General features: G+C 34.8%; 2 protein-coding genes across 5 annotated transcripts in view; one reads left to right on the plus strand and one right to left on the minus strand.

Annotated features, from left to right (window-relative positions):
• Positions 1 to 15965, plus strand: part of SKP2 (S-phase kinase associated protein 2) — a 70420-nt gene that overhangs the window by 47042 nt on the left and 7413 nt on the right. Inside the window, exons 10-11 of one of the 3 annotated variants that reach the window (XM_059060126.2) lie at positions 10162 to 10186; positions 10790 to 10839. In XM_059060126.2, coding sequence (XP_058916109.2) covers positions 10162 to 10186; positions 10790 to 10825 — 61 coding nt within the window. In that variant the 3' untranslated portion in view covers positions 10826 to 10839. Of the gene's footprint in view, positions 1 to 10123; positions 10192 to 10789; positions 10840 to 15965 lie in introns of those variants that run through there. The other 2 variants (XM_067030876.1, XM_067030877.1) reach the window with 2 other exon arrangements.
• NADK2 (NAD kinase 2, mitochondrial) overlaps positions 1 to 15965 on the minus strand; it is a 46638-nt gene that overhangs the window by 8663 nt on the left and 22010 nt on the right. Inside the window, exons 5-9 of one of the 2 annotated variants that reach the window (XM_059060121.2) lie at positions 15475 to 15558; positions 13167 to 13303; positions 8211 to 8289; positions 5147 to 5212; positions 3703 to 3798 (exon numbers count right to left, since the gene is read on the minus strand). In XM_059060121.2, the coding sequence (XP_058916104.1) occupies positions 3703 to 3798; positions 5147 to 5212; positions 8211 to 8289; positions 13167 to 13303; positions 15475 to 15558 (462 nt within the window). The remainder of the gene's footprint in view (positions 1 to 3702; positions 3799 to 5146; positions 5213 to 8210; positions 8290 to 13166; positions 13304 to 15474; positions 15559 to 15965) is intronic. The other variant, XM_059060122.2, reaches the window with a different exon arrangement.

Below are 15965 nucleotides of genomic sequence, written 5' to 3' on the forward strand. Positions count from 1 at the left end.
CCCTATGCTAAAAAAATCTAAAATCTGGCCCTTGCCTTTCCTATTTTTCACCATTATCTGTCCTCCAATTTCACATTCCAAACACCCCAGGCTCATTCTCGCCTCTATACCTTTGCTCATACTTACTATGTGGTATAAAGCAAAATACTTTGAGTGTTCTGACTTCCTTATTGTTTAGTATGAGGTTCACAAAACCTATCTCATTCACATTACTGTCACACACTACAAGACATAAGGCACTTAGGGCACTACCTGGCTCACAGCAAGAACTCAACACTGAATGAAAATGTCAAATGCAAGGAATATGTATGAGTTACACTCTAATTCCTCTGAATATACCCATTACTGAAAGATACTGTTTTGGAATTATACTTTAAATTAAAAGTCACATAAAAATAAGCTCTTTATTAGGGTGCCACTGAATTAAAATATGTTTAGGGCAAAAGATATTAATGACTCATGTCTCCTTATTGTAGTTAAGACTTAGTTTAAGAGAACAGAAGTCTTATAAGACATGCTCTAACATTCCTAGAACTATGACTTATTAGATATACCACAAATCAGCACAAACTAAGTTCTCTGAATTGGGGTTAAATTAAAACTAATTTCCTGTGGTTGTAATCTAAATCTCAGCCAATTCACTCTACCTTTAGGAGTAGTTTACATTCTATATCAAAGACAAACTATATGCCAAAGCAGGTGTTAGCTAGCACACAACTTTTTCCTTAGATCTACAACCTTCACCATTCTAAGAGTTCTGATTTGAAACTGGATATAACTTCTACTAAAGACAACCAAATTGAAAGACAGAGTCTCATATCTTCAACAGCTAGTAAAACTTTCTCTTAAGAACACCTCCTCACCCTTAATTAAGTCTGCTAGGACAGAATGTATGGAGGAGGAGGACTGGCAACAGTCTTAAGAACTCATGGAAACATAAATAATCCCGCTCGGTGGTACTTCTCCTAGTGTGTGCTACAGATCACATTCCACACTGGGAAGAGGACCGAGATGAGAATGCAACAATGCAGAGACACTTGCTATGCAACATAACCATTACATCCTATGTCTTGTGCAAGAATTTTTGGAAACGCAAAGATGGGATAGCTAATCCCTGAACTCTCTTTCCCCCGCCTCGACCCTGAACACATAATTAGGCTATGTTTTCCACCCCCTCTTGCCACATAAAGTGTAACTAAGCTCTAGCTAAAGGAACAAGAGTGGCTATCATGGGCAACACTTCTAAGCATGTCTCACAACCTCCCACATGGGACTGTCCATGCTTTTCCTCCTTCTGTGGCTCATGAGGTCTACAGCTTATAGTTAAGTCCAGAATTTAAATCCTGCCTCCACCATTTATTAGCCACATGGCTTTGGGCAAGTCAGCTAACTTCTGAGACTTTTTAAACTCTATTAATGAAAATAAAATCACTTAATTCCAGAGTAGTTTTGAGAATTTAAATAAGACAATATACTTACTTGGGACAAAGAAAGTGCTCAAAGATGGTACTGCAGTAAGTTGAAATTATTAACATATAGAACATATAACTTTCCCTCAGTCCCTCTGGCCCCCTAGGCTTCTCTCTTCTCCCCCTACTTTCTGAAGAGAAAAAGGATCAAAAGATACACGGGAAATGCAATCGTAACAAAAGAATTATCAGTTATGACAGGGAGGAGGGTAGAACATGCTAGAAGCAAGTAAGCTACATAGGGCTGAGTAGAGAAGAAAAAGGACTGAGTTAACCAAGGTGGCAGGGACAGGATATAGTTAGAGAAACAGAGAGAGTTGGTTCTATACCAGAGCACGGGAGACAAAGCAGACTCTAATAAGCAACACAGGAAGACTGAAATTCTAGTCTCAGCCATACTTATTTAAATGCAACATCAACACAGGACTCAACTATAAAGTGTGTGGTAGGGGAAATAAAACTCAATTTTAAAGCATCCAAACTTAGTCAGTTTGATAAGCACTGTTTTAGCTGTATTTGTGAGCATGTAGTCATTTATTCAAAAAGTATTTAAGTGACTTTGTATTAAATACTGTGCTATGCACACAAAAAATTAAGCAGGATGGGCTTCCCTGGTGGCACAGTGGTTGAGAGTCTGCCTGCCGATGCAGGGGACACGGGTTCATGTCCCGGTCCAGGAAGATCCCACATGCCGTGGAGCGGCTGGGCCCGTGAGCCATGGCCACTGCGCCTGCGTGTCTGGAGCCTGTGCTCCGCAATGGGAGAGGCCACAACAGTGAGACGCCTGCGTACCACAAAAAAAAAAAAAAATTAAGCAGGAAAAGAAACACCACTGGTCACCATCCCATGTGCCTCAAGTTGCTCAAACTAACTGGGTATGAGCTTATCAGAAACTAATAATGTGCTAAGTGCTACAACAGTGTGATGAGGAAAAAGTGCTGGGTAAGGGCAAAAAAGGGGATCAATTAATTAGGCTTATGAAAGGAACTACGTCTTAAGTAAAGGTTTCCTACAGAAAATGACATTTGAAGATTGGAATTTTCAGCCAGTGGATAGAAAGGGGAGAGTGTTCAGGCATTCAATGCAGGAAGAAGCTGCATTGAGCAAAAACAAAAAGCCCAGAGAGAACATGGCTTGTGCTAAGAATGGCAAGTAGCTTGCAGTGTCTCCAGTGTGATGGGTTAGGGTGAGGAGAAGTAGGCTGGCAAGGAGGTCATACTTAAAGGGCCTTACACGACAGTCTGAGCAATGTGAACACAGTAGTCAATGAAAGTTTTAAAGCACAGAAGGAAATAGTGAGTTATACCTACATTTTAGAAATATTACTCTGTGGTAGTAGTATGAATGACAGCCTGAAGAAAAAAGGGTGAGACACAAAGAATATTCACTGAAAAGATGGGGCCCTATACCAAAGATATAGAAATAGAAACTGAAAAAGGGGGCTAGAGCTTCTGAATTATATCTGACAGGATTTAGAGACTGGTAAATGCATAGGGGAGAAGAGAGAGACTCAAAGATAAGAGCAAGGTTTTAAGGAATAATGTGTTTTCCTGAGAACATGAAGTCGAGGTTAAGGGTGATACTATTAAGCAAGACAGGGAACACGGGGAGAACAACTGAAGACAATAAATTCAGTTTTAAATGTGTTGAATTTGAAATGCTATTAACATCCTATGTAGTAGGTAAGTTTACAATATGAGTTTATACTCAAGAGAGAAGACAGCTACAGATAAAGGTCTGGGAGGCACGTGCATGTGTGTACCAAGAAGTAGAAGAGACTTCCCAAAGAGAGGTCACAGGGTAAACAAGTTGCAGGATGTCCCAGGTTATCTCCAGTTAGGCCTTGAATGCACAAACCTCCAGCATATTTTTTGGTACTGTACTTTGTTTTCATTTCTTTACTATTACTTATTTTATATTTTTAAAAATATTCATTTTTAAAAATATATAGTCCCTAAAAACATTTCTCATTTTCTTTTTTCTCTTTACAAACCTAGTATGGGAAGCTAAAGAATGACCAGATCCAGGCTGCGCTATAATCTAAGAAGTCAAAGCTGGGCTCCTGGACCCAATCAATGAGTGTAGCATAAACTGAGCCAACAGATATAATAACACCAGGCTAGCTACCTCTTGCGTATTAGAGGCCTTAGATACACCGATGTGAGATAGCAACTAAATTACATTACTTAAAGTATTTCACAAAAGTTGATAAGCAACATCCCAAGTTACTCACCAGGCCTTTGATCCTGTTCCAGTACACAAATTGAGCCCTGAACTCTTCTGTTTTTCCCATGGACCATCATCAACTGAAATCTCGTAGTAGGAAGCCCTGTGAATGGAAAATATAAAAGTGGATTGGCTGAACTTATGTCTCATGGTAAATAATATAAACATAGTCTTTCAGCGCTGATGAAATCTAAGTAGGCCAGCTTGACTCAGACATACCTGACTTAGTCGGCACACACATCATGATGCTAATTTCAATACTAATTAAGTGAAAAAAAATTTAAAATATCTGCATGTCTGCATCCCTCTCTGATTATATGCACCTCCTTTCTATCAATACTTTAACATTTCAAACAGGAGCTTCTTGTAAATTTTTACCTAGCATTGCTGCTACTGCTTTTATGGAAACATACAGAACCTTATTTCAGAATTCAAAAAGAAAATACCATTCCTAGGAGAGTTTCATTCTTGGTAGCTAGTCCTTGATACATCTAAGTCTCCATCTAATCCTTCAAGTTACCAATAGTTTCTGCTAAACTCTTGTTTCTTAAGTTACATGCTAATGTGCCTTTTGAATTGATAGTAGCTAGCAGAGATAATGAAGTTCTAAAGAAAAATCTCAACCAGTCCTGGATCACTGGACGAAACTAGGGAAAAAGAACTGTAATTTTTTGAAAGATTTGTATTTCTTAGAGTATTTAATAAATACGGAATCAACTGAGTCTTCTTCCACCAGCAATAATGACACTTTCTTTAACTGCATGAATGTATAAATGATTTGCAACTATTCCAAGAGCTTTTGAAACACGTAAAAGCCTATTTTGTGAACTATATCTTAAAATAATGATGTCACTGGTCAACAATGGGTTACTTTTCTCCAGCAAATAAAAAAGTTAAAATAAACCCTTAACAAAATATAACTTTTCAAAATAATGACAATTGTTAGACATGCCTGCAAATACTAACATTCAATGGATAATTTATCTCTTATTCTAACCCTTTCATTTTCTCCTGCCAAGATCTTGGTTTGTGAACATTTTACATGATATAACTCCATGTCATTTTTTCTCTAAAGTCAGCATTCTCTACAAAAATAAAAGATAGCAAGCCTAATATTCACATTTAATCTATTTCATAGCTTTGTTATATCTTCCTAGAAAATTAGGAGTTTTAGGTACATTAGGAGCCTATTATACACAGACAAGCCATCTGAATCCATAGGAATGGCTGCTATTATGCCAGAATCACATAGAACCAGAGATTATAGGTAAGTGGGGATAGAAGAGAAGCAGAGGTGAAGAGAAAGGAAAGTATAGTCAGGTGAGAGACGTTGAGCCCAAAACAATGAACAAATTTAGTGTCATTCCCACATGCAGGTTTATCAAGATTAGTCAACTCATAGAATTTTGGCTTCGGGGAGATTATTTTTTTAAGGCAGCAATAAAACTCACAGTCCCTTTAGAGTGGGTATACTTCTTCTTAAATTGTCCACTGCTACAGCCCAAGAATAAGACATTCTAGGTTAGAACAAATAGGGGAAAAGAAAAAAAAAATTGGGCTTTTAAAATGTTCTTAAGTCTAAGAACATTATAAATGAGGCAGGAATAATATTGCTGCACTTCATATTTTCCAAGCAAAGCACTTCAGTTTTCAGGAAGACCACAGTTCTATTGTATACACTGAAGAAGAGCACAGGCTTACCCTGGCTCTGTTATTTATTAATTGTGTGATTTGGAGCAATTTACTTCACTTCTCTGAGCCACAGACTTCCCTATAAAATGGAGATAATGATAACATTTGGCAGGACTCAATATTTATTCATTCCATAAACATTATTAAGTGCCTAATATGTTTTAATAAGCACTGTATTGGTACTGGGGATTTAATGGCAAACATAATAGACACGATCTTCTTGACGTTTATATTCTAGTAGGTAGGTCAGAAATTTTAAAGTAAATAATAATTACCAACTATTTAGAGTACTGTTTTCTGCTTTAAGCAGTAAACAAGATACTATATAAGAAATAATACAAGATGACCTTGAGATAGCACTGCCAGTAGGAAGGCGTGTACAGGCAGGGGCAGTTCAAAAAATTGGCAATACTTCACAAGTTTTCATGACAACTCAATACAGGATCTGGAATCAGAAATTCTGGGTTTACATGATGGTTCTGATGCTAATTAACTAAATATATGACCTTGGGCAAGTTATTTGAATTCATCAAATCTCAATTTTTCACGATCAATACAACTACTTTTCTCACAGAGTTGCTATGAGCATACATGTGACAACTTACACAACATGCACAGTGCCTGACACATAGCAAGCATCCAATAAGTGTTCATTTCCTTTCTGCCTAAGGGTCTACGTCATAGAATCTTTAAAAATAAGTTCTAACATTTCCAGTAGTTAAATCTTTTTCAGTAGCATCAGAAGCCAACCCGTTGCTGCCCTTGTCTTAGTAAAGATATCAGGTGAGGCATCTAAGACAAAAAGAATAAGCATCAGACATCAGCGGTAAACCAACCAAATCACGACCACCACAAAAAATAAAAGCATTCAGCCTAAAACCTCCTAATGGGACTTCACTGAATTTCAAAAAAACCTATCAATCGACCCCAATTTTCCTCCTTTTATAAGTTATTTTTTAGTAAGTACAAATCATAAAGCAACACTAGTAGAAGCTCTCAGAAGTTATGACCTTTAAAATATACAAACAGAATAATGTAAGCCATTAAATGGCTTCCCTAGAATTAAGCATAAACTCACAAAACATCTTTACCTTTGTCATTTATTTGAATGCAGACCTCCTCCAATCTCATTTGGAAGTTGTTCTCTTCTGCCTCTTTAGCAATAATAACTAGATTATATCACTAATTAGAGCTACATTCTCTTCCTTATCTCTTATGACACAAATGTATCCATTACTCATTTCCATGTTGTTTCAAACTTGATATGCTATATACAAAGTTTTCCCGTTGCTGCATAAGTCTTACTATATTAAATACATCTTTACATTTTACCATATTTTAAAGTTCTTTAAGTAATATATTTTTATTTGATTTCTTTGAAGAAGACATTTTACTTTTAATAATTTTTAAACTATGTATTTTACTACCTTTATGTGAGATACCACTATCTTTACCTTATTCATCTTTATATCCCTAGTGGGTGCACAATGTATTTTATTGCATAAATTTAAAATTATATTAATCAAAATAATTACAACTCAACAAGATCATTCAAATCATTCTGTTGAATCAAGGCTTTGTGCTCTTCAGTACTACCTACCTCAGTTAAGTTATTGGCTAAAATGTGACTTTTTTAAGACAATAAGTTATTGGCTAAAATGTGACTTTTTTAAGACAAATTTTTCTCATCATAATTAAACTTCCTGTAAAAGGATATGACTTATAATAAGGAGAATTTCAGAATATATGAAACTCTCGGTAAACTAGGGAATCAATTATGTGACCTTCAAAGGGTCACATGGTTCTGGAAGCAGGAAAGTAGGATATAGATTCATCTCTATCTTCCACCCCTAATTCACTTACATCAACAAAAATGAGAAGGAAAGTTCTAACATACTACCAAGAGTTAAATTAACTTTATATTATGGCAGTCACTTTATAACTGGTAACTGGTGTCACACACAAAAATTTTTGCAAAAAAATTCTGACAATTTAAGCCTAAATTATATTCAACACTCACAAAATAGATTTTATCAGTAATAAAATATTGTATTTTTATATTCCTAGTAAAGAACTTCAATAACCTTAATTTTTGGTAATAATGGTTACAAATCTTAAGCTGTCAATATACTTGCTTTATGATGTTGCACTAAGAAGGATCAATATTATCTATGTAGTATACTTGCCAAAGGTGCTTATTCTAAATCTTATCATGCGGAGAAGAAAAAAAAAAATCATACAAATCTAAAAAAAAGGAATATTCTGCAAACCAATTGGCTTAGACCATTCAAAAATGTTAAAATCATAGATGACAAAACAGGGGTGGGGCTAAGAACTGTTCTTAATTAAATCTAATGGGCCATGATAGCCAAATGCGTTCTCCTTACCTGCATCCTGGACCAAAACAAGCAAACAAATAAATCAGCATTAAATAACACTAAGACAGTCAGGAGGGCAATTTTAATATGGACTGTCTATAAAATCAATGTTTTTATCAATTGCAAATATATGCCTATATATCATTCTCTTAAACATTTATAAAGCACCTATATGATAGATTAAAGGCTCTGAGAAATACTGCAGTAAAGAAATCTGAATAACTTTGTTTAACCTAGGGTTTCACAAACGTTTTTGGTAATAACACCTTCTTTCCTCTTAACATGTATTAACATGTACAAAGGTTTGGAACTATTTCATTAAATAATTCACTTCTCTTACTTATGCAGTAGTAATCACTCACAAATCTTAGGTTGTAGAAATAAAGAGCTTAAAAATTACTAAAATATTAAAATTTCAAACTCAAGATCACAGGTTTAAAAGTACCTGGAGGATAGACTCTCCCCAATGAAGACTTCATTTAGTGCTCTCACTGGCAAAAGCTGGGGTCCAGAAGCCTCAAACCCTGAAGGTAATGAAAAAAAATCCAAGAAAGCTCCTTAAATTTTAGAAATTTTATAAAATAGTAATATTCATATTTGTCTTAGTAGTGTCTACACCTTAACATTATTAACATATAAATTAAATCATATTTAAAGTATTCATAATACAGACCCACAAAATCATCTAAACATTATGAAGCAATGAAGCCCCTGTCTCTCCAAAATAAACCTTAGGTCTTCTTAAAACAATTTTTCAAGAGTGATAAAATATATTTATCCATCGCATAAGATTCATGTGGTCACACTTGACTTAGTTTTACTCTGGAAGCTTCACAAGTAGAAATGATCAAGTACTTCCAAAGGAGAGCCATTCTGGATTTAAGCAGCAAATTACATGAATGGCTCATATAGGAAACCAAATCAGTTATGTTAAAAATCAGGTTATTTTTTTCAAATAGAAAAGCTCAAGAGTGATTTTTAGCAATGGCAGCACTGGAGGAACAGAGCCACATCTCCTTTTATGACTCCTAAAAAAATGTCATCTATTTTTTACTCTATAAGGTTGTATGCACAGCTTAAGTAATCGTCCTTGATGATTACTTAAACATCACTCCATCATGCAAAATCCTCCAAAAAATTCCCACTGCTTTCTGGATCAAACTTGTGATTGTCACCTTCAATTGGTCTTACTTTTTAATCTTCTACCAGTCTCCAAATGGAAATTCCAGGACTTTCCTCTCAGTGTCTCCAAGAGCAGATTCATTGCACCCAAGTATCTCCTGCTAGGCAAGCTCTATGGAACAAGTCCCTTTTCTGTCTCATCCACATCTTTTTCCTTAGTCAAAGCTTAAAGTCCACCTCAGCTGTGGCAGCAGCTAGCCTCTAAGATGGTCCCCAGTGATTCCTGCCTCCTGGTATTCACATTCTTGTACAACTCTCCCTCTCACATCACACCAGGATTAGTCTATGTGACCAACATATGGCAGAAGTGACAGTACGTCACTTCTGAGATTTGGTTAAAAAAGACACCCTGGCTTCTACCTTGGTCACTCTCTCTCTCTCTCTCTCAAATCACTTGCTCTGGGGGAAGATATTTCATAAGCAGTCCAATGGAGAAGCCAGCATAGTGAGGAACTGAAGCTAACAGCCATGTGACGAGTTGTGACGCATATCTTCCAGTACAGTCTTGTCTTCAGATACTGCTGTCCTGGCCAACAGCTTGACTGTCACCTCCTGAGAGACCCTAAACTCAAACCAACAAGCTAAGCCACTCTTGGATTCTTGACCTTCACAATCTCTGTGAAATCATAAATATTTTGTTTTAAGATGCTCAATTCTGGGGTAATTTGTTACATTTTAAGATTCTATGTTTCGGGGTAATGTGTATAGCTATCTAATACACATTAGACACTTAATACACTAATAAAACTTTCCACCACTGTCACCAACACAACCACCAATCTATTATTCTCCTGACTTGTAGCCCATTTATGTTTATTGAATGTTAATTACATATATCTCATATCTTTTGGATTATAACTGCCTCAAGTGGCCCAACTATTCTTTTGATTATAAGCTGTTGTTACAATACCAAAGAACCTTTGCAAACTTATTTGACTAAATTATGTAATGGGTTAACACTATCAGCTAAATCTCATTAATACAGTAGGAAGAACGTGACACAAAAAGGTATATAGAAAATTTGCTGTGTTTAATCAAATTTGATTGTACTTCAGACTGCAAAACCTAACTCTTGAAACTCTTAATTTGGTACTAGATATATTCACATTTTCACATCTGACAAGTTTTACCAATGTAAAAAGTTAAAATTTGTTTAAATTATTTTTCTTTGCATAGGGTAAATCACTGATGGAATGTTTTACATCTCCCCACAGATTTCCTGCAAATGCTCAACTAACAGTAAGTACTCACTAAATATTACTAATAAATCTGAAATCTCACCATCAAACTGTAACCATATATTTTTATTTTATATGGTCTTGACTTTTTAACCTCTATACCCGTTTATCCTCATCCTAATTTTCCTTTCTGTATTGTACTTTTATTATGTGTGCTTGCTGAATTTCACTTGAAATCTTTTATCAAAGCAGGAAGAGAAAACATAAAATTGCTTCGAGTCTCATTAATCATCTTAATTCTGCTTATATTTTCTTTCATGCTAATTGACTACCAAACATTATCTAATCATGAACTGTTCATTTACAACTTGCTTCAACAGGACATAAGATGGACTCAATACCAATTAACAATTTTCTATCCAAGACAATGCATTACAAAATTAATTATTAATTTGTATTTTTAAGTATAGAATTGTTATACTAGTGACAGAGACTGCAACCCTGTGCAATTCCCTCACGCTGTCAGACTGTTAGACTATGCTTCCAGGTCTACTCGCATTGGGTATACCCATGGGACTAGTAATGGCCAATGGAATATAAGCAAAAGTAGTGAAAACTTCCCTAAGGATCCTCCATGCTCTCACTGTCTTCTTCTCCCCACAAGCTACAGAGGACCCAACAGAAGACTCAGAGGCCTTAGAAGATGGTAGGAGCCATTGTTCAGAGGTTGCCTGAACACCCCTTGGACAGTGAGCTGAGCTCTAAATAAACCTTCAGTATGTTAAGCCACTGAGATTATGGGATTGTTTATCAAATCAATTCACTTATCCAAATTAATACAACCAGGCTTGTAAATCAGAAAGTTACTAGTTTATGTGATTAAAAGTTTTTAAAAAAATAACTAATAAATCAACCCTACCTTCCCTTGAAGGTATAACGGTAATAAAAATGAATTCTTCTTCATTAACTTGTAAACAAATATAACCTAGTTAAGGATAGATAACACTAGATAGAAATTTTTATTTGCTTAAAAGTTAAATCATCCCTTTTGCAAGCTGAAGTTTAAAAAAAAAAACTAGGATTGTTTTTCTCTGTAATCTTTTGTTCTAAATTAAAAAGCGATCAGGGATCAAACATGGTGGTATATTTATAATTTCAAACCTACTCCTGTATTCAAAAATCCCAAATGGCAGCTTCCTAGAAAATGTTCCCTGCCAACTTGAAGAGAATTTAAATAGCAAATACGAGATATACCTTGAAATCCTTCTAAATTTTTCTCAGAAAATAAAGCTCTTTTATAAAACAAAAAAACACACCAAAAAACCCTCTAACAAGCCCACTAAAATAGTGCCTAGACATTGTAAATGTTATATAATTGCTAATAATATTAATAATTAACATAATAATTTCCAAGGTTATTATTGAGAAATCTGAAACTACTCTGATTCCAGATTCTTTATATATCATATAACCTGTTCCAACCACAATCACCACAAACACCACCACATCACTTCCTTTCTGGAAGCTTGCAAGAGGTTTGCTTTATCCCTACTATTCTAATAGACATACCTTGGTGTGGGACCTCTTTACCACTGACTATGTTAAGAACTTTGTGGGTCCTTAGATTCAAAAACTGGTGCCTAAGTTTTGAGAAATTTTCTTATATACATTTTAAAAATTTAGAACATTTTCTGTTCTTTTTCTAGAACTAACACTAATGAGATAGGAACATCCTGAATATTACTAAGTTTATGTATAATTTTGTTTCATATATAATATATTAATTTAGCTTATAAACTAAAAACAGTGAATCTGAGATAGGAATCTAAGCAATGAATCTTTAAATACCAATCTACATCTTTTCTATAATGCTGTTGGTGAAAAAAACCAAATCCTGAACATCTTTTGGAGACAGCAATAACTTCTTTTGGTGAGGTATAAAGTAAAATTTCTAGCTAAGATTTTAATATCTTAAAAAAATTTTTTTAAACTTAATATTTACTGCAATCTTTCAAGAATTATATAAAGAAATAATATGCTTAAGAATTACTTGAAAGATGCCTAGATTTTTAAAAAATAATTACTTAAAAACTTTCTAAAAATCAAATGATTTTTTTTTTTTTCCCGGCGAAGAAGTAGCATCTTTAAAACATGGCATTAACTCAGTTTAGGAACATGTTAACCTATAAAGCTATAAATCACCATGAAAAACTCTGAAAAAAAATAAACATAAGTAAACATCAAGATACCATGACAAGACAGAAACAAAGACAGAAAGCAGATATGTAAAGATAGCTTTTGCTGATAAGTTTAGCCAAGAAATGAAATGCAGGAGGAAAAAATATCCTTTTATACAGTCCACAGACATTTAGGATATCTCTTGGGATCTTCTTGAATCATAAAAGTCTTACAATTTACTGGAAAAAGTGGGAAAGTATTGCTAAATTATAATCCACAAATTAGCTCAAAACTGAGCATTCATCTTAACACAACAAAAAACCTGCATATCACCTTATGCTAATATTCTTTTAGCATTTTACACAAGTATTTGAAATGCAAATCTTAAAGCTGGGATGCAAAAATTTCCTAACAAAAAGATTCTAATCAATAACTAGAACCATGGTAAATATAATTAAATGTAAATATATAAATGTATAATTATTATGAAATCTTCCACAGATTAGTTCATTTTCTTTCTACCACTTTCTTTTCCCTTTCTGACATTTCAAAGATTAAGGCCAAGAATCTTTCCCTAAATATCAACTATCCTCTTGGACATTTTATAGTCCTTCCCTAATCAATGAGTTTTCAAACCCACCCTAGAAAAAATTTCACATGGAAATGTGCTATATTTGTTATTTCAGAATCTAATCATAATAAATTTTACAACTCATGTAGTTCATTGCACTTCCTTAAGTGTTGTCAGTGGCACTGAAATCCCCAAATAAGTTAATTATAAATTATTACTTCTAGAAATTAGAGATCAAAGGAACTATAAATTACATATTGCCCCAAACACACTTAATTCCCAATCTACCTACTTTCATCATGAACTCTCTCAATGTTGAAGGCTCTACTATGCTGATTCAGACTTAGCTGCTGTTCATGAAGATCCACAGGAACAGGGTTGATGCCAGTCCCTTCAAGGTATAACCTGATTCGCTGCCTCCACAACCATCTTAGAAGAGTGAAGGAAAAGCAAATTATATTAAAATAGAATAAATTAAACAAAGGGTTAGACATTATAATTTCTCCAAATTAAAAAATTCATAATAAAAAACTAGTTATACTCAAGCATAGCTGTATTAAGTTCTGCCAGATTGCTCTATTTTATACATTCCTACCAATAAAATCCCATTTCCTTAAAAAAAAAAAAAAAAAAAAAAAAAACTAGTTATTCCATGAACTTATTATACCAGAAACACCTAAAACCCACAGGTTCCTGATCAAAGACAGATTTAGATGTTTATTTCTCCTTTCTATTATAATGGAAATATCTAATGTATTTGTATAAAACCTCCCAAATAACTTGAATTAAAGTCAAACTCTTAAAAAAAAAAAAAAAAAAAAAAAAAGTCAAACTCTTTATCAAGTATTCATTAGATCCTATATACTTAGCTAATAGTTGTGTTTTGCTCATCAAAAAGTATAACACATATATAAAAAGGAAAGCATTCTGAAATTAAAACACTATTATGTTAAGGTGGTCAGATTAGATAAAAATCCCTTCCCTAAAATTCTGTAATAATGTTTTTCTGTTTTTTACAGTAAGAGATCAATAACAAATATTGTAACACTTAAGATTACACCTAAAACTTAAATGACTTTGGTAAAAGTGAAGAAAACAAGAATCAGGTTTAATGTCAAAATCAAAAACTAACATATGAAAAAGCCAATGGGACAGATTCTACTAGGTAAGTATACAAAAATATACTCCTACTTGGAGTGTATTAGTCATTTGTGAAGGTGCTAAATTTCTGAAATGACTAGAAATTGGAATCGTTACTAAAAAAAATGACTCCAGGGACTTCCCTGGTGGTGCAGTGGTTAAGAATACGCCTGCCAATGCAGGGGATACAAGTTCGAGACCTGGTCCAGGAATATTCCTCATGCTGCTGAGCAACTAAGCCTGTGTGCTGCAATTACTGAGCCTGCGCTCGAGAGCCCGCGTGTCACAACTACTGAGCCCGCATGCTGCAACTACTGAAGCCCGCACGCCTAGAGGCCATGCTCCGTTAACAAGAGAAGCCACCGCAATGAGAAGCCCGTGCGCTGCAACGAAGAGTAACCCCCGCTTGCTGCAACTAGAGAAAGCCCGCGCGCAGCAATGAAGACCCAACACAGCCAAAGATAAATAAAATAAATAAATTTTTAAAAAATGATTCCAGAAGTCAAGAAGATTTAATACAATTTCACAAATACCTAGAGAAAAAAAGTTTTCTCAAACTATAAAATCTAGGCTAAGTCAGGGAGAGAAAACTAGTCCAACTTGGCTCTCTCTAATTAATCGGCCAACCTCAACTCAGCTCCTCCTTCTACCCTTCTCTTTTCAGGGCAGTCTGACCACTGAACAAATTAAGTGAAAGAAATATGAAAAAAACATCTCCACTGCTTAAGAAAGACTTAACATGTAAGACAGAGATACCAGTAATCTCAGCATGGTTAGAGTAAATCTAACCCTCAGTCATTCTGGATGGGAGAAGATGAGGATAAAAAATGTAAAATCTCAGAGAATTTGAACATTTAATTTTTCACCAACAGTTTTAATCATCTTTCTACCAAACTGCTAAAAACATGTAACGAGTTAAAGTAGAGATATGGCCTCTATCTCACTGAAGGAGAAAAAACCTCTACTTGACATTACAGGCCAAGTGGCACTTGGCAGGGTTTTTCCATACAGTTCCAGTCAGGTTGGAAGAAGGGAAGTTAGATGTGGTTGTGACTCAGCTAATGTATTATTATTATTATTATTATTATTATTATTATTATTTTTTGTGATACGCGGGCCTCTCACTGTTGTGGCCTCTCCCATTGCGGAGCGCAGGCTCCGGACGCACAGGCTCGGCGGCCATGGCTCACGGGCCCAGCCGCTCCGCGGCATGTGGGATCTTCCCGGACCGGGGCACGAACCCGTGTCCCCTGCATCGGCAGGCGGATTCTCAACCACTGCGCCACCAGGGAAGCCCAGTGTATTATTTTTTATGGCTACTGTTACAACTATGGACTAATCCAAATATTATCTAATTTGTTCTGTTTAACAGCATTTTTAATGGCACACATTAATATAATTATATAATTATAATATTATTTTAATAAGATAATGATAGAGCAATAGTAAGAAATTCCTACCTGAACTCACCACAGTAGAACTTCTGTAAGGCTTCTGGGAAGGAATGCGTGTATCGAACAGGAAGACATAAATGACCCTCAGACCTTTATTTTAAAAGGAATATGCATGGTGTAAAGGGAAGAAGAAAAAAAAGTACTTAATTCAAAAGTAATTCAAAAGGTATCACTAAACTACAAAAATCAGATATGAAATTTTTTGAATTTCTACTTCTATAATTCATTTTGCCACAAGTTGTCTATACTTTCAACAAGAACAAAAAAAAGACCAAATAGAAATAGTACTTTAAATCCAGGTTTAATGCCATAATACAACTTAAGTTTCCACATTACAGTAAAACTAAAACTAACAGCGAATTTGCCACTGATTGATTTCCCTGTAAAATTATCTAATGGTATTGTGGTGTTTGCATCTTACCTTTAAATTATTTAACTATAACTTTGGGCAAGTCACTTTAGCATCAGCTTCCTCATCTCTAAAAGGGCCATAAAAT

Source organism: Kogia breviceps, chromosome 4 (assembly GCF_026419965.1).
Source record: "Kogia breviceps isolate mKogBre1 chromosome 4, mKogBre1 haplotype 1, whole genome shotgun sequence".
Classification (NCBI taxonomy): domain Eukaryota; kingdom Metazoa; phylum Chordata; class Mammalia; order Artiodactyla; family Physeteridae; genus Kogia; species Kogia breviceps.